A 20026-nucleotide genomic window follows, 5' to 3' on the forward strand; every position below is an offset into this window, starting at 1 on the left:
GGATGGTGGAGATCTATCTACCTCAAGGATGCTTTTCACCTAACAATCTAATGATAGAGAATAATTGGACTATTTCTTAAATAAATAAAAATAAAGGACTTAAGGAAAAATATTTTAAGGTCTTAATAATAATACCCTTGATTTATTTTAATAAACCATATTTTAAAATGAAACATTCACATCTTAAAATAAAATAATTGGAAGTAATAAAAATATTTTTATCTCAAAATATTTAACTTAAAGAATTAATAAAAACGACGTAAGGACCTGCGTAGTAAGACTCGGGTATTAGAATTGCATATGCTAATATTGATAAGGGAAGATATCAAAAGATAGAACAAGTCCAAAACATGGAAGTCCAAGAAGATGGAGACCATTTCATAAGCTCGCAGTTGGGAGGCTTGGCAGGCACCCAAATGGCTCTAAGAGCTGCAATTGAGCTGAAAGTGTTCAGTATAATCGCAGATGCAGGGCCTGATGCTCATCTTTCTGCAGCAGAGATAATTTCAAAGATCCCAACAAAAGATCCAAGTTCTGCAGCATGGACTTTGGAGAGGGTGCTAAGAGTTCTTGGTGGAAACTCCATCTTATCAATAATATCTCGGAAGCCGTCAGGAAATAATGGAGAACATGGACTCCATGAATGGACCTATGGCCTGACCAAGCAAAGCCGATGCTTAGGGAGTAGCAGTAGTACCACCGACGAGCTGGCAAGTTTCACAACTTCCTTTATCTTATTTACTACTGAAAGGGAGATGCTGGAAAGCCAATATATGATCAAGGATGCGGTGCTTGATCCTGGAAGCTCGCCATTCTACAAGGCCTATGGAGTGAACTTTTTTGACTACATGGGAGAGAAGCCAAGATTGAGACAACTGTTCGATGAGTTTATGGAAGTTAGCGGTAAATTACAGTTTGAGGATGTGTTTAAGTTGTACGGTGGCTTCAAAGATTTGAAGGAGTTGATGCATGTGGGGGCGGCATTGGAACCACTCATCCAAAGATAACCTCTACGTATCCACACGTTCGTGGATTGAACTTTGATCTGCCCCATGTAATTGATGCTGCTCCCAAGCTCCCAGGTTAGACCTACACCTTTGATCTCTAGATTTCATTCTATTTGTTGAACTTAAAGAGTTCTCTTACAAGTTAGTTTGTAAATACGTCACTTATTGCCGCAAATACTTATTTTTGATGTGGAGTATATAAAAGTGCTATATATATATATCCTTAATTAATCATGTCTAGTACTTATTACTTACGATATTAATCAACTCCAAATATTATTCATTTGTCTTTAGGTGTAAAGCATGTGGCTGGAGATATGTTCAAATCGATCCCAAATGCCCAAACAATTTTATTGCAGGTTTTCTTCTTGAGAAACGCCACAAAGAAGCCTTAAACCATACGCTCTCACCTAATCAATATGTGATTTTTTTTACCCTTCTATTTAAACACATGACATATTTAAGTATTAAGATAGAAGGGCAAAAATGACAAATCATGACATATTGATTAGGTGGAAGTGTACTGTAGTGTAAGGCTCTCCGGTAGAATTTCTCTTCCTTCTTATTCTCTTATGAATTCTTTGTTTTTTTTAGGTATCCTTTTATTCATGCATTCTTGGGGTTATATGGTAATTCAAATTAGAGGGCAGGCAAGGGAATTAAGCATGATGTCTTGGGAATTGAACTTGTAGCCAGTATGGACTTTGAAACTAGAATGGAAAGTTAGTTAGGGCCTAGAAGAACGAAAAGGGATCCCAAAGCTGCAATTGAGATACAAAATAGCTTATAATTAACAAGAGAAAAGCCAATAAATTTGGTTCTTATTGAAAGAAACTATATATATATATATATATATAGGAAAAATGCATGAAATATGAGTGTGTGTGTATATATATATACACACACACGTATATAATTTTGTGATCATAATATGAAGTATATAATATAAATACTTCACTATAATAATGCAATATTCCAAACATGTGTGCTTTTTGATTTGTACATAAGCAGTGTATACTCCATAACTGGGATGATGAGCATTGCAAGAAGTTGTTGAGAAATTGCTGGGAAGCATTACCACAAGAGGGAAAGGTGATAATCGTGGAAATGGCAATCTCTGAAGAATTGGAAAACAATGTCGAGGCAAAGGACATTCTAATGGAAGACTTCTTTATGATGCTCCTAACAAATGGAGGTAAAAAGCGAACACTAGCAGAATTCAAGGATCTGGGAAAAGCTGTAGGGTTTACTAAAGTGGACATCTTCCCAATGCCTCATTGGTCAGTTCATGTTATAGAGTTTCATAAGTAATTAAGAGTACTCATGTGTGAGTTCCAATTTGCCAGAATAAAACAAAATGGTTGAGAATAAAATTTAAAGCAATGCAGAGCAAACAAAAACAAAAGGAAGACCTAGTGTACCTTAATTTCGTGTTTTAATTTCTTTATAATTAAAAATTTAACTTTCTGTTGCTTTGTATGTTTCTCCTTAGTTTAATTTATAACATTTCCTCCTTTGTTTTATATTAAAGTTATTGTAAGATGTCGATCCTTCTAGAATAATAAGACAGCACAATATATGTTTACGATAGTAGGCTTAGTGTTGCCCACAACATATTTAAAAAAGAAAATGATTTAGCCATAAAGAGATTTTACAAAAGTAAACTCATAAAATGAGCTGCCTTGATGTGGTACGTTAGATTGTAAAACGACTTATATTACAAATATATCTAAGTATTATATTAAGCTTTGTTAGTTTGTAGGTGTACTTTTGTGAGATTTTTTTAGGGCTGTAACACTTATCTTTTACAAATTTATTCTCAATCATCTCGTATATATTGCCAACGAGATCATGGAGATTGAAATGTAAACATGAGATACTTGATACTTTCTTTTCTTTTTTGGGCTTCAACAATAAGCAGATCGTACAAATTAGTTATGTAACACCGGGGCCCCGCACCGAACCTGCTTTCTAAATATTTTTGGTCTAAGCATATGAAAAGCCTAGTTGAATTTTTTTATTACTATTTCACGAGCCCAAATTGGTTTTTAATGGATATCACATTTTCTAATGGACTTGCCATTATAGTTAAATTCTTGGAATATTTTTGGATTGGGTTAAAAATATTTTTATGGGCCGAGAAAATTTATAGGACAAGTCGTAATATTATAGAGTTTTGGATCGAGGCCCAAAAGTCAGAGAAAAAGCCCATTTATTGTATCACACCCATAGCCCAAATACATGGAATGGACCAATAAGCCCAAGCCATGGCAACCAGGGAGCAGTTTTCACTCTCATATCCCATGCACGTACATGATCTACTCCCTCTAGGGTTTTCAACTGCGGCTATATATACCACTACTTTGATCGAACAACCATATATATCATCTCCCGATTTTCTCTCCATTTTATTTTTAACTCCCCGCAATTCAAGGTCGCGATGACCTCACCCTCATTCATGTTAACGTCATCGATAGGGCCGTTGTGTGTGGGGAAGTCCGTGGAGCAACCTCAGGAGGACCATTAGGTGACAAGGTAGACTCGACCTTGATCACCAACACCAAATCATCATCGGCCTGTGAAATAATCTCGTCGAGGGAGTTGGTTGTGGGCACCTAATGGTGACCTGAGGCCTCTCTGCCACTTCAGGGATGCTGGTGAGCTCTACCCCTTGTGAAACTGTATTCATCCAAAGGCTTCGCTCCCAAATGAGCCTTCTTCTTCTTCTTACCTCCTATCGCTGAAGGTGGGCCTCTTTCCGAACCATCTGTTAGAAATTGACGATCGAAAACATGTCCCCTGCTAGGTGCCATCACAAATCTATCAATATTGGAGGGGATTGGAATTACCTCTAACCAGGTCGAGCTATTGATCTTATCTGCCTAGGCTTGTACCAACCGAATGCGAGCCTTTCTTGGTCAGAAAGGATAATCTACAAGCCACGATCATCGGGAACTGGATTCCATGAAGCCTTAATGGGAAATTCTTGGTTTGCCGACTCGTCTTCAAGAAATTCCCAGCCATCGCCCAATTCGAAGAAGAATTTCTTTTGCCAATCTTTGGCACGATAATACCTGCTTTCAAGTTGGATCAATTTATTGTGAGCCCTAAAACTGCAAAGATTCCCCTCCAAGCGCCTGACATCATGCAAAGAAAGAATTCACAAGCGGTAATGTCAAGATACTCATCACCTGTGGGTTCCAAAACTCGTCCCAAAGAACACATCAATCCATCAAATCCTCCATGCATTAGGCACGAGTTGGGCTAGAGAAAGACCCAGGAAGTCTAGCACATCACGCACCGGATGGACAAAGGGAAAAAGGAGCCCTATCGTGAGCTTGGCCAAATACAGGGTCACGGAAACAGCCATTCCCCTCATATTGATGGCTCCACGGCACTGGTTAGGCAGGCCCATGGCCACAAAAGTTAGGATGTTATAGCTATCCCTCGCAGAGTCCAACTCGCGACGGGAGACATTCGAAGACTATCGATGGCCATCGAAGATTGAACGAGGAGCAGCTACCCCTTCAGAAGAAGGGTTAACGGCCACATCCTCAGAGTGAGAAGGAGGGTCGCGTAGTCGTGAAGACCTCTCTCTATGGGATGAAGAAGGGGAGTTGGGTTTGGAGGAAGCCATTGATTCAAGAAAAAACTGGGAGGAAACACAAGGAAGCAGAGTGTTTGGGAGAAGGAGAGAATACAAGGAAAGGTGAGTTGCGAAAAGGAGTGTTCTAGAAGAATGAGTAACAGAGAAGGGGAATGCAAAGGGGCGTGAAAGGGAAACATTGCCTTGACAGGGCAGTATGAAATGACAGAAAACCTGTGTAATGAAGCGTCACCATGATACAAGTTTCATCATGCTTTGCTTGATGAGATTTCGATGGGTAACTAGAAGAGCTTTAACCTTTCCTCTTCAGGGCCTACCGGGCCATGTCATGGGCTCGAACAATAGATTACAGACCAAATCTCAACACAAGGCACATGATACCAACATATATAATTTAAAATCATTTTAATCATCACTTATGATTAAACCATGTTTAATAACAACATAGTATTTTCAAAATATAGGAAAATACATAGTAAAATAACTATAATACCATTCGGTTTAGGTCAGAAAAGGGCATACATATTTAGGTCCAACATAGGAATTTAACTACACCAAAACACAAGCTAAAACACTTAATTGGCTTCTAAAATCATTTAAAATAAATGGGTCAAATTAGGATTTTACTTTAAGCTCTTGGCCCCTTTCAAGAGGTAAGATAAGAGGACCAAATAGTGGTAAACCCGTGTGGATGAAGAGCAACATAATATCACTGTTTTAAACCCCAAAACCGAAACATCATGGGTAAGAAAATGGTGAAATTTGAAATCCATATGAAAATCATGCTAGGAAGTGAACCAAGTATAACGCCCCGATCCCGAAGGTCCGGAGAGTTAGTTCTTAACACCTAAAATCAACTTAAATAACACAACTATAAAATCCAGAAAATCCCATAAAATATTAATCCATTTAATCAATCCAAATATCAAAGTTGCTCCATGGAAACAATAAAAAAATTCTCAATAAATAAATTAGAAATTCAAAATTATCCTTAACTCAACAAATCAAAATACCCAAAAAATAAAATCAGTTTACCAACTACGACTCTCAAATAAGCATTTGTACCCTCAGACACTTATTCCACTTCGATCGTCACAACTTGCTAAAACTTCCTACTCTTGTCCTCCAGCTGAACCATCAAATTTATCTGAAAAATATATAGAGATAAGAGGTGAGTTATCAAAAACTCAGTAAGCAGAGGACATATACTAGTATGTAAACATGAGCATTTACAAAATTCATAGTGCAGAAACAAAATATTTTCTTTCAGAATAACATTTTCATAATGCAGCGTCAGATCATGTTATCAAAAATATCAGAGCGAAAGTTCGAAATATTCATAATCAAAATGCCTTTGGCATAACATAAACTGAAACATCAGATCTTATTTTCATATCAGGGCAAATACCAAGTTTAACCCCCGTGGTAGGGTTATAAACCACCATTATACCCGTGGCTGGCCATTTTCCATGTTTCACCCCCGTGGTAGGGTTATAAACCACCATTATACCCGTGGCTGGGCCATATACCATGTTTCACCCCCGTAGTAGGATTATAAACCACCATTATACCCGTGGCTGAGCCTTAACAGAAACAGAACGGATTTCATCGAAAATCCGATTACAATCATATACAGAATCAGAACTTCATGCAAGGATTTCAGATGACACATTACACCAAAACAAAATACTGAAAAGCTTCAGATCATTTCACATGTTCGGGATAAACATAAACAAAATATTCTCATTTGTTCATAAACAAACTTTTAGAATTCTTATTTGCTCTTTTACATAGTTCAGAAACAAAGTGCACAAAACTAGCTCATGTCTACACCAGTCATGGCAGAAAAAAACACTTTCTCTTATGTAGAATTTATGCATATGCAGAATAAACATTTAGGTTGTGTTTTCAGATCATCTCTTCTAAAAAAAAAAAACACATTTATTCTCAAAGTCAACCTCATTTTATTTGTTTTATGCAAACTAGTATATGAACCCCCCCCGCTTACCTGACTTCTTCGTATTATCAACACCTTGAGCCGAACTCTATAGTAAGAAAACCTAAACAAAAAGAAACATATATCCAACATTTAATAATCAGTCTAGTAGACTGCTATTTATTGAGTAATAAATCAAAACAGTCCCTTCACAACTCATAACTATCCTAATAATTAAACCCGAACAACTCTCTTCACCCATTTGCATTTAAAACCCAAAACAACCACCTTCTATAACACCAAACCAATCATAATTATTTCCAAACCAACAACAGAAACTTCAATAATTAAAACATAACCAACTGAACTTCATTTCCAACCTTCGAATAAAACAACTTCAGTGCACACATCAATATATTCATTCAACAATCTCAAAACTTGCAGAAAAGTTCAATACAACTAGTTCCAAAGCACCATCATTTTACACCAAAAAGTCTCAAATAATATTTCAAAGTCGACTCACAAAACACCCAAGACTATACTCCTCAACATTCCTTAATTTTAACACACTCCACTGCTCCAACCATTAAAAAGAATACATCAACTCAAATAAAAGTCACAAAATTTTCTACTGAAAGAATTTAATGGTTTGCGAAAAGGAAAAAAAAATGACCAAGTGTAAAGCACAGCCAACCAAGTGTGTGTGCGTGATAGAACAAACTGAAGGGAAGAATTACAATGGCTTATGGAATGTGTGATAGCAAGTATAAGAATAAAATTAAGAGTAATATTAAAGGGTAGGCGGATTAATTACCGAAAGTAGAGATGAACAATTACTCCAAAGGATAGCCCCAAACAAAGACAATATTCGAAAATCACGAAAACTGCACACAGCCGAAAGGAAAAATCACGAACTGCTGATGAAGACAGGAATAGAAAATAGGAAAAAGAAGGAGGGCCGATTGTTCACCTTCGAAGAACCAGAAGGTTGAGACCCACGGAAACCAGATGACGCCAGCCAAGGTGAAAACACCAGTTCGCGCAAGAGAGTCTGATTAGTTCGGAAAGTGATGAGGACGACACTCAAGTGCAGAACCGAAAAATAAAATCGTGGGGGCGTGAGAAGCAGTTGCACGGGAATGGAGGAAATCACGGAAATGCAGACCGAAAACCGAAAGAAGAAACGCAGTGGAGGAAGAAGAGAGACAGTGCACGGTATGAAGGGAATTAAATCCCTCCCAAAACGACGCCGCTCTTCACTCAACCAGTTCAATGGGCTGGGCTTCGCACATCCGACCAAAACAAAGGGCTGGGCCTAAGCCCGGTTATTACGTTCTTCCCCCTCTTATAAAAATTCCATCCTCTGAATTTGTCACAAGCTGTTAGGATCATCGTCGAATAACTGTGGGTACTTGACTTGCATATCCTCTTCTAATTCCCAAGAGGCTTCACTGATAGCATGATTTTTCCATACCACCTTAACCAATGGGATAGTCTGATTACGTAACACCTGTTCTTTTCTCTCCACAATCCGTACCGGTTCTTCTGTATAAGTCAGATCTTCCTGAAAATGAAGTGGCTCGTAATCGATAACGTGGGTGGGGTCAGGTACATACTTCCTCAGCATAGATACATGAAAAACATTGTGTACACCTGAGAGTGCGGGTGGTAGGGCTACTCTGTAAGCCACTGGTCCAATCTGATCACGAATCTCAAATGGTCCGATGTACCTAGGGCTTAACTTACCCTTCTTTCCAAACCTCATAACCCCTCTCATGGGTGCAATCCTCAAGAATACCTTATCCCCAACCTCAAACTCTAATTGGCGACGATGATTATCTGCACAGCTTTTCTGTCGACTCTGAGCTGCTCTCATTCTAGCTCGAATGGTCTCAATCTTCTCTGTTGTCTTCTGTATGATTTAAGGACCCAAAATTTGTCTTTCACCCACTTCGTCCCAATATAACGGAGATCTACATTTCCTACCATAAAGTGCTTCATAAGGTGCCATCTCAATACTAGCTTGGTAACTGTTATTATAAGCAAACTCGACCAAAGGCAAGTGTCGAATCCAAGTCCCCTTAAAATCCAACATACAAGCTCTCAACATGTCTTCTAAAATTTGAATGGTTCTTTCCGACTGACCATCTGTCTGTGGCTGAAACGCCGTGCTAAAATTTAACTTAGTGCCCATGGCCTCCTGTAAGCTTCGCCAAAATTTCGAAGTGAAACACGGATCTCTATCCGACACAATGGACGCAGGTACCCCATGCAACCTCACTATTTCCTGTATATAAAGCTCGGCTAGTTTCTCCAACTTATAAGAAACTTTGATAGGTATAAAATGAGTTGTCTTCGTCAAACAGTCTACTATCACCCAAATTGCATCTTGTCCGGTCGGTGCCCGTGGAAGGCCTGTAACAAAGTCCATAGAAATATGCTCCCATTTCCATTATGGAATCTGAAGTGGTTGCAATAACCCTGCTGGTCGTTGGTGTTCTACTTTCACCTGTTGGCATGTTAAGCTCTGTGCCACAAATTGAGCAATCTCTCTCTTCATACCCTCCCACCAAAAAGACTCTTTCAAATCTCGATACATTTTCGTACTACCCGGGTGAACTGTGTAAGGGGAGCGGTGCGCTTCTTCAAGGATAAGTCCTTTTATTACAACACTGTCCGGCACACAACATCTATTTCCAAACCTTAACACTCCATCTTCAGAAACATTAAACTCAGGTTTATCCCCTTTTTCTACTTCTTCAATTAATCTCGCCAACTTAGAATCTTCTTTTTGGGCGAGCTTGATTCTGTCTATCAAAGCTGGTTGAACTATTAAACTGGCTATTAATGCCTGCTGGTCACCCACAACTACTTCAATAGAGGCTCTTTCCAAGTCCATTAATAAGTGGGGCCGAGTGGTAAGAGTTGCAATTACTGGTCCCACTGGCTTCCTGCTAAGTGCATCAGCTACAACATTAGCTTTGCCTGGATGGTAGTTAATGTTGCAGTCATAGTCCTTGACTAGTTCGAGCCATCTCCTCTGTCTCATATTTAGTTCTTTCTGAGTGAAGAAGTATTTCAAACTCTTGTGATCCGTGTAGATTTCGCACCTTTCACCATATAAATAATGCCTCCAGATTTTAAGTGCAAAGACAACGGCGGCCAACTCCAAATCATGTGTGGGGTAATTTTGTTCATATGTCTTCAATTGCCGAGAAGCATAAGCTATTACCTTTCCATGCTGCATCAAAACACACCCCAAACCCAATCGTGAAGCGTCACTATAAACCACAAATCCTCCTCTTTCGCTAGGGACTGTCAGAACTGGAGCTGTCACCAATCTCTTCTTCAATTCCTAGAAGCTTTCCTCACATTTTTCAGTCCAAACATACTTGTTGTTCTTCCTAGTGAGGGCGGTAAGGGGAACCGCTATTTTTGAGAAATTGTCTATAAATTGACTGTAATAACCAGCCAAACCCAAGAAACTCCAAACTTCATGCACATTGGTTGGTTGAGTCCAGTTAACTATTGCTTCAATCTTCCCGGGGTCTACAGAAATGCCATCCCTTGAGACCACATGTCCCAAAAATGCGATAGACTCAAGCCAAAAATCACACTTCTTCAACTTAGCAAATAATTTCTTATCCCTGAGTGTCCCTAGTACTTGCCTCAGATGGTCTTCATGTTCGGCTTTGCTCTTGGAGTAGATTAATATATCATCAATAAAACCTACTACAAATTTATCCAGAAACTCATGAAATACTCGATTCATGAAGTCCATAAATACTGCTGGGGCGTTGGTTAAACCAAAAGGCATGACTAAAAATTCATAGTGGCCATACCTGGTCCTGAAAGCTGTCTTAGGCACATCCTCCGCCTTGATTTTTAATTGATGATAACCCGATCTGAGATCAATTTTAGAGAACACCTGCGCACCTTGCAACTGATCAAATAAATCATTGATGCGGGGCAACGGATATTTATTCTTTATGGTCACTCGATTCAGTTCCCTGTAGTCTATACACATCCTCATTGTTCTATCCTTCTTCTTCACAAACAAGACTGGAGCTCCCCAAGGTGACACACTAGGCCTAATGAAACCTTTGTCTAACAAGTCTTACAACTGTTCTCTGAGCACGGCTAACTCTGATGGCGCCATTCGATAAGGGGCTTTGGAAAGAGGCGCCATGCCTGGAGCTAATTCAATAGCAAATTCTACCTCCCGCTCAGGCGGTAATCCAGACAAATCTTCAGGAAAAACTTCTGGATATTCCCTCACAATAGGAATCTCTTCTAGTTTCAATTCTTCCTTTGGTTCATCCACCACAAAAGCCAAATATGACACCTGTCACGTATTAACTTATCAACCTGAAAAGCAGAAATAACTGATGGAGGGATACGCACCTTGGAACCCATAAATCGAAGTTCCTCTTCTTCCGAGAACTTGAACACCACTTCCCTTTTAAAACAATCAATACTAGCATAAATGGAAGCTAACCAATCCATCCCCAAAATCACATCAAACCAGTCATAGGAAAGACTATCAGGTTAGCTGGCATTTCCTTCCCGCTAATAGTCATTGGACACTTGAGTAAAATCTTGTTACAAGTCACTATATCACCAGTTGGGGTAGAGACCCTCAAATTGTAGTCCATCTCATCAGCATCAATAGGGCACAATTTAACATAATCCATTGAAATAAAGGAGTGGGTAGCCCCCAAGTCAAATAAAACAGTAGCCTTACTGAGAAATAAGGGAATAATTCCTGGTTACGTCATATAACCCATAGAGATAATAAGACAAATACTCCTTAATTCTCAACAAGGACAATTTTAAGAGATGGTTAGAGAATTATGCCTGTGATGACATCATCCTTGTCCTCAGCTTCTCCCGGTGTCAAAGCAAACACCCGAGCAGGTACAGTCCTCCGCTGATTGTTGCCCTGATTATTCGGCCTAAAGTTTTGGGGTGGGTTGGGCCTTCTGTTGTTCTCCACAAGCAATGGACATTCTCTAATGAAGTGCCCATCCTTACCGCATTTGAAACATGATCCCACTTCCTTCCTGCACTCCCCAAGGTGTATGCGGTTACAGAACTTACAGGGGTTAGGTGTATGATTTCCTTGTATCTGTCTCTGACTTGAACTGCTCCCCTCATTTCTCTTTTTCCATTGCCCTTGATCCGAACTAGGAAACCCTTGTGGAGCAGCTCTCTTCCTCTGTTCTTGCAATTCAGCACCCTCTTAAGATTCTGTTCAACTAGCATCGCCTTGTGCACTAATTCTGAAAAATTCTGAATCTGTAAGACCATCACCCGCTCATAGATCTTGTAGTTCAAACCTTCTTCAAACTTCCTAGTCTTTTTCTCCTCATCGGGAATCAAGTATGCGGCGAAACGTGATAATTCCGCAAACCTTGCAGCATACTGGCGCACAGTCATGGTCCCTTGCACCAAATTGGTGAACTCTCGGGTTCTTGCATCCTATCTGCCTTAGGGAAAAATCGATCGAATAAACTCTGCTTGAATTGAGCCCAAACAATTACTCCAATCCCTCAGCTTCCCTAATAACTTTCTCAGAATTCCACCATCTCTTTGCTTCTCTCAGATAGTTTGAAGGCTGCGAACTTGACTTTTTGCTGATCGGTACAATCCTAAACACCAAATATTTCTTCAATGTCTTGTATCCAATCTTCCGCAGCGTTCGCATTGCCTCTTCCATCAAAGGTGGGAGGATGCGTTCGATTGAATTGTTCGAACATGCAACCCCACCATTGTCGTCTTCATTCAAATCTTCAAGGGCTCGAACTCTACGACGAGCAGCCATCCTGAAAGTCTAAACTCGGTGAAACGTTCTAAAATAAAAGAAAACGAAAATACCAGGTAAATAGAAATAAATAAGAGGATAAATAAAATATGCATATAAACACATATACATATATATATATAAATCAGATAATTATGCCAATCTGGCATCACTTATTACACACATATATCACTAGAATTCTCAAAGTTCCAAACTCAACTCCTAACATCAGCCAAATCTAAACCTCAAATCCCATCAAAATCAATCTTAATGTCCTTGGAACTCAAACTTAAATACCCCCGTGACTATCCTTATAATCCTCCAATTCCTATTTTGAAATTCCCACATCTTATGAACCCACAGATATCTAAACCTCCAAGGTCTACAGTATGCAGAATTCAAACCTGTCTCTGATACCAACTGTAACGCCCGACCCCAAGGGTCCGGAGAGTTAACTCATAAAACCTGATAAATAGCTCTAACAAGGCTAGAGTACTTCCAAATTCAAGAATATATCCATTTTCCAAACCTCAAATCGAACGTAAATACTTCAACTAAATAAATCAAACAAACTCATTTATCCAACATTCAATCCAACAACCCAAATAAAATCAACTCTTCTTCATGTCTCAAATAACATCTAGAAATAATAAAACATTAACATAGTCTCCATAAACCGTCTAAATCCATTGAAGCAAACTTAAGAAAGATAATTAACCTCCAACACCAACACTAATATCATGAGATACCCAACAACAAATCAATGCAAATCTTCTCCATAGATTCTAATACTGATCTTCAGCTGAGCCATCGCATCTGAAATATTATGAAGATTAACGGGGTGAGTTATCAACAAATCAGCAAGCAGAGAGCATATACTAGCATGTAAACATGAGCATTTATAACATTTGATAAGCCGAACAAAACATTACTTTCAGAATGCAGAAACAAAACTTGTACAAAAATATTAGATAAGCTGAACAAAACATTTACTTTCAGAATGCAGAAACAAAACTTCTACAAAAACATTAGAGCGAAATTTTCAGAAAAATATACTTATTCCAAAAAGAGAATCCGTTGGTATTTCTAAACTGAAACATTATAATCTTATCATCGTTTAATATCACATCGGGACAATACCATGTTTAATCCCGTGGTAGGGTTATAAACCACCATTATACCCGTGGCTGGGCCATTTTTCATGTTTCACCCCCGTGGTAGGGTTATAAACCACCATTATACCCGTGGCTGGGCCGTATACCATGTTTCAACCCCGTGGTAGGGTTATAAACCACCATTATACCCGTGGCTGGGCCTTAACAGAAACAGAACGATTTCATCAAAAATACGATTACAATCATATACAGAATCAGAACTACATGCCAAGGATTTCAGATGACACATCACATCAAAACAAAACACTGAAAAGCTTCAGATCATTTCACATGTTCGAGATAAACATAAACAAAATATTCTCATTTGTTCATAACAAAACTTTTAGAATTCCTTATTCGCTCTTTTACATAGTTCAGAAACAAAGTGCACAAAACTAGCTCATGTCTACACCAGTCATGACAGAAAAACACTTTCTCTTATGTAGAATTTATGCATATGCAGAATAAACATCTGAGGTTGTTTTCAGATCATCTCTTCTCAAAAAAAAAAATAAACACATTTATTCTCAAAGTCAACCTCATTTTATTTGTTTTATGCAAAACTAGTATATGAACCCCGCTTACCTGACTTCTTCGTATTATCAACACCTTGAGCCGGAACTCTAATAGTAACAACACCTAAACAAAAAGAACATATATCCAACATTTAATAATCACTCTAGTAGACTGCTATTTATTGAGTAATAAATCAAAACAGTCCTTCACAACTCAATAACTATCCTAATAATTAAACCCGAACAACTCTCTTCACCCATTCGCATTTAAAACCCAAAACAACCACCTTCTATAACACCAAACCAATCATAATTATTTCCAAAACCAACAACAGCAACTTCAATAATTAAAACATAACCCAACTCAACTTCATTTCCAACCTTCGAATAAAACAACTTCAGTGCACACATCAATACTATTCATTCAACAATCTCAAAACTTGCAGAAAAGTTCAATACAACTAGTTCCAAAGCACCCATCATTTTACACCAAAAAGTCTCAAATAATATTTCAAAGTCGACTCACAAAACACCCAAGACTATACTCCTCAACATTCCCTAATTTTAACACACTCCACTGCTCCAACCATTAAAAAAAATACATCAACTCAAAATAAAAGTCACCAAATTTTCTACTGAAAGAATTTAATGGTCTGCGCAAAGGAAATGACCAAGTGTAAAGCACGGCCAACCAAGTGTGTGTGTGTGTGATAGAACAAACCGAAGGGAAGAATTACAATGGTTTATGGAATGTGTGATAGCATGTATAAGAATAAAATTAAGAGTAATATTAAAGGGTAGGCGGATTAATTACCGAAAGTAGAGATGAACAATTACTCCAAAGGATAGCCCCAACAAAGACAATATTCGGAACTCACGAAAACTGCACATAGCCGAAAGGAAAAATCACGAACAGCTGATGAAGACAGGAATAGAAAATAGGAAAAAGAAGGAGGGTCGATTGTTCACCTTCGAAGAACCAGAAGGTTGAGACTCACGGAAACCAGATGACGCCAGCCAAGGTGAAAACACCAGTTCGTGCAAGAGAGTCTGATTAGTTCTTAAAAGTGATGAGGACGACACTCAAGTGCGGAACCGAAAAATAAAATTGTGGGGCGTGAGAAGCAGTTGCACGGGAATGGAGGAAATCACGGAAATGAAGACCGAAAACCGAAAGAAGAAGTGCAGTGGAGGAAGAAGAAAGACAGTGCACGGTATGTAGGGAATTAAATCCCTCCCCAAAACGACGTCGCTCTTCACTCAACCAGTTCAATGGGCTGGGCTTCGCACATCCGACCAAAACAAAGGGCTGGGCCTAAGCCCGGTTATTACATAACCTCTACGTATCCACACGTTCGTGGATTGAACTTTGATCTGCCCCATGTAATTGATGCTGCTCCCAGGTTAGACCTACACCTTTGACCTCTAGATTTCATTCTATTTGTTGAACTTAAAGAGTTCTCTTACAAGTTGGTTTGTAAATACGTCACTTATTGCCGCAAATACTTATTTTTGATGTGGAGTATATAAAAGCGCTATATATATATCCTTAATTAATCATGTCTAGTACTTATTACTTACGATATTAATCAACTCCAAATATTATTCATTTGTCTTTAGGTGTAAAGCATGTGGCTGGAGATATGTTCAAATCGATCCCAAATGCCCAAACAATTTTATTGCAGGTTTTCTTCTTGAGAAACGCCACAAAGAAGCCTTAAACCATACGCTCTTACCTAATCAATATGTGATTTGTCATTTTTACTCTTCTATTTAAACACATGACATATTTAAGTATTAAGATAGAAGGGCAAAAATGACAAATCATGACATATTGATTAGGTGGAAGTGTACTGTAGTGTAAGGCTCTCCGGTAGAATTTCTCTTCCTTCTTATTCTCTTATGAATTCTTTGTTTTCTTTTTAGGTATCCTTTTATTCATGCATTCTTGGGGTTATATGGTAATTCAAATTAGAGGGCAGGCAAGGGAAATAAGAATGATGTCTTGGGAATTGAACTTGTAGCCAGTATGGTCTTCGAAACTAGAATGGAAAGTAAGTTAGGGCCTAGAAGAACGAAAAGGGATCCCAAAGCTGTAATTGAGATACAAAATAGCTTATAATTAACATTGAAAGAAACTATATAATATATATATATATAGGGAAAATGCATGAAATATGAGTCTGTGTGTGTGTATACACACGTATATAATTATGTGATCATAATAAGAAGTATGTAATATAAATACTTCACTATAATAATACAATATTCCAAACATGTGTGCATTTTGATTTGTACATAAGCAGTGTATAGTCCATAACTGGGATGATGAGCATTGCAAGAAGTTGTTGGAAATTGCAGGGAAGCATTACCACGAGAGGGAAAGGTGATAATCTTGGAAATGGCAATCTCTGAAGAATTGGAAAACAATGTCGAGGCAAAGGACGTTCTAGTGGAAGACTTCTTTATGAAGCTACTAACAAATGGAGGTAAAAAGCGAACACTAGCAGAATTCAAGGATCTGGGAAAAGCTGTAGGGTTTACTAAAGTGGACATCTTCCCAATGCCTCATTGGTCAGTTCATGTTATAGAGTTTCATAAGTAATTAAGAGTACTCATGTGTGAGTTCCAATTTGCCAGAATAAAACGAAATGGTTGAGAATAAAATTTAAAGCAATGCAGAGCAAACAAAAACAAAAGGAAGACCTAATGTACCTTAATTTCGTGTTTTAATTTCTTTATAATTAATAATATAACTTTCTGTTGCTTTGTATGTTTCTCCTTAGTTTAATTTATAACATATTTCTCCTTTGTTTTATATTAAAGTTATTATAAATGTCGATCCATCTAGAATAATAAGACAGAACGCAAGATATGTTTACGATAGTAGGCTTAGTGTTGCCCACAACATATTTAAAAAGAAAATGATTTAGCTATAAAGAGATTTTACAAAAGTAAACTCATAAAATGAGCTGCCTTGATGTGGTACGTTAGATTGTAAAGCTACTTATATTACAAAATATATCTAATTATTATATTAAGCTATGTCAGTTTGTAAGTGTACTTTTGTGAGATCTTTTTGTGGTTGTAACACTTATCTTTTACAAATTTATTCTCAATCATCTCATATATATTGCCAAGGAGATCATGGAGATTGAAATGTAAACATGAGATACTTGATACTCTCTTTTCTTTTTTGGGCTTCAACAATAAGCAGATCGCACAAATTAGTTATGTAACACCCAGATCCAGCACCAAACCTACTTTCTAAATATTTTTGGTCTAAGCTTATGAAAAGCCTAGTTGAATTTTTTTTATTACAATTTCACGAGCCCAAATTGGTTTTTAATGGATATCAAATTTTCTAATGTACTTGCCATTATAGTTAAATTCTTGGAATATTTTGGATTGGGTTAAAAATATTTTTATGGGCCGAGAAAATTTATCGGAGAAGTCGTAATATTATAGAGTTTTGGATCGAGGCCCAAAAGTCAGAGAAAAAGCCCATTTATTGTATCATACCCATAGCCCAAATACATGGAATGGACCAATAAGCCCAAGACATGGCAACCAGGGAGCAGTTTTCAGTCTCATATCCCATGCACGTACATGATCTACTCCCTCTAGGGTTTTCAACAACGGCTATATATACCACTACTTTTATCAAACAACCATATATATCTTCTCCCGATTTTCTCTCCATTTGATTTTTAACTCCCCACAATTCAAGGTCACGATGACCTCGCCCTCATCCTTGTTAACGTCATCGATAGGGCCGTTGTGTGTGGGGAAGTCCGTGAAGCAACCTCTGGAGGATCATTTGGCGACAAGGCAGACTCAACCTTGATCAGTAACACCAGATCATCCTTGGCCTATGAAATAATCTCGTCGAAGGAGTTGGTCGTGGGCACTTGGGGGTGACTGAGGCCTCTCCGCCACTCTTCAGGGGTGCTGGTAATGTCTACCCCTTGTGAAACTGGATTCATCCAAAGGCTTCGCTCCAAATGAGCCTTTTCTTCTTCTTACCTCCTATCACTGAAGGTGGGCCTCTTTCCGAACCATCTGTTAGAAATTGACGACTGAAAACATGTCCCCTGCTAGGTGCCATCACAAATCTATCAATATTGGAGGGGATTAGAATTACCTCTAACCGGGTCGAGCTATTGTTCTTATCTGCCTAGGCTTGTACCAACCGAATGCGAGCCTCCTCTTGGTTAGAAAAGATAATCTCCAAGCCACGCTCATCGGGAACTGGATTCCACAAAGCCTTAATGGGAAATTCTTGGTTTGTCGACTCGTCGTCAAGAAATTCCCAGCCATCGCCCAATTCGAAGAAGAATTTCTTCTGCCAATCTTTGGCACGAGAATACTTGCTTTCAAGTTTGATCAATTTATTGTGAGCCCTAAAACTGCAAAGATTCCCTTCCAAGCGCCTGTCATCATGCAAAGAAAGAATTCACAAGCGGTAATGTCAAGATACTCATCACCTGTAGGTTCCGAAACTCGTCCCAAAGAACGCATTAATCCATCAGAATCCTCCATGCATTAGGCACGAGTTGGGCTAGAGCAAGACCCAGGAAGTCTAGCACATCACGCACAGGATGGACAAAGGGAAAAAGGAGACCCATCGTGAGCATGCCAAATATAGGGTCACGTAAACAGCCATTCTCCTCATATTGATGGCTCCACGGCGCTGCTTAGGCAAGCCCAAGTTCACAGAATCTAGGATGTTGTAGCTATCCTTCACAGAGTCCAACTTGCGATGGGAGACAGTCGAAGACTATTGATGGCCTTCAAAGATTGAACGCGGAGCAACTACCCCTTCAGAAGAAGGGTTAACGGCCACCTCCTCAAAGTGAGAAGGAGGGTCGCGTAGTCGTGAAGACCTGTCTTTGTGGGATGAAGAAGGGAAGTTGGGTTTGGAGGAAGCCATTGATTCAAGAAAAAACTGGGAGGAAACACAAGGAAGCAGAGTGTTTGGGAGAAGGAGAGAATACAAAGAAAGGAGAGTAGCGAAAAGTAGTGTTCGAGAAGAATGAGTAACAAAAAAGGGAATGCGAAGGGGCGTGAAAGGGAAACATTGTCTTGACAGGGCAGTATGAAATGACAGAAAACCTATGTAATGAAGCGTCACGCACCATGACTACAAGTCTCATCATGCTTTGCGTGATGAGATTTTGATGGGGTAACTAGAAGAGCCTTAACCTTTCCTCTTTGGGGCCTACCGGGCCATGTCATGGGCTCGAATAATAGCCTAACCAATAAGCCTTAACTAGAAGGATATAAACAGTTATCACAGAAAGGATAGCAACCAAAGAACCTTAGGAGATAAGTTATCAGTTTATCCTTATTTAAGTGAAGCTTGTATATCTCACAACTTGAATTTCGTAAAAGCAATTAGGCGATTATCATGTCAAACATAAGACATCAGAGGCTCTATTTATATCACCTAAGTATGACAACGAGACCCATCTTCTTCTATGACTAGAGAAATCTCTATTACTTTTACTGACTTAGGCATCATATGTGTTCCCACGAACCCCCAAACCCCATTTCTCTTTAGTTGCAAGTGATTGCGTGTGTGGTGCTATGAAACACGTCCATAATACTAGTGCTAATAGATTATTTTAAAAAGAATTATCATATTCACAAGTCGGTATGTAGAGCACACTATCTACATCACTTAAATTGTAAGATTTGATTTGTAAGATTCAAATTTTAAAATTTATCTTTCAAATTAAATTATGACAATTAAGCAGTGTGTAGTATAGATGTACTAAAATAGCACTTACTCTTACCTAAATTAAGGAGGCCAAAACAAGCTGTAAGAATATGTACTAATAATAAAATTTGGAAAAAGTCTTTTTTACTATTTGTAGTTGTTGGGACACTTTGACTAGAAAATTCACTTAGGAGAGTTGTGAGTATGGAGCCTATTATGCTTATAAAAAGCTAAAACAAGAATATCTATTTCTGTTAGAAATGTGATAAACTTTTTACGGCG

The 20026-nt window shown here is 38.5% G+C and overlaps 1 protein-coding gene across 3 annotated transcripts; it reads left to right on the forward strand.

Moving 5' to 3' along the window:
- The first annotated feature begins 299 nt into the window (after positions 1-299).
- LOC121245535 ((S)-scoulerine 9-O-methyltransferase-like) lies at positions 300-2486 on the forward strand. 3 transcript variants are annotated; one of them, XR_005936822.1, is made up of 3 exons: positions 646-1082; positions 1302-1366; positions 2019-2486. XR_005936822.1 is itself a non-coding variant. In XM_041143572.1 (2 exons), exon 1 carries the CDS (start codon positions 351-353, stop codon positions 1005-1007), a length of 657 nt encoding a protein of 218 aa, XP_040999506.1. In that variant the 5' UTR covers positions 300-350; the 3' UTR covers positions 1008-1082; positions 2019-2486. The 3 variants fall into 3 exon arrangements, 2 of the variants coding, with proteins under 2 accessions (XP_040999506.1, XP_040999505.1); XM_041143572.1 differs by lacking the exon at positions 1302-1366 and having other exon boundaries at positions 300-1082; XM_041143571.1 differs by lacking the exon at positions 2019-2486 and having other exon boundaries at positions 300-1082; positions 1302-1360.
- The last annotated feature ends 17540 nt before the right edge of the window (positions 2487-20026 follow it).

The sequence above is a fragment of the Juglans microcarpa x Juglans regia genome, unplaced genomic scaffold (assembly GCF_004785595.1).
Source record: "Juglans microcarpa x Juglans regia isolate MS1-56 unplaced genomic scaffold, Jm3101_v1.0 JmScfU0053, whole genome shotgun sequence".
NCBI lineage: Eukaryota > Viridiplantae > Streptophyta > Magnoliopsida > Fagales > Juglandaceae > Juglans > Juglans microcarpa x Juglans regia.

Bases quoted from the DNA above. Each gene is read 5' to 3' on its own strand.
- LOC121245535 (XM_041143572.1), top strand. From the start codon at position 351: ATGGAAGTCCAAGAAGATGGAGACCATTTCATAAGCTCGCAGTTGGGA.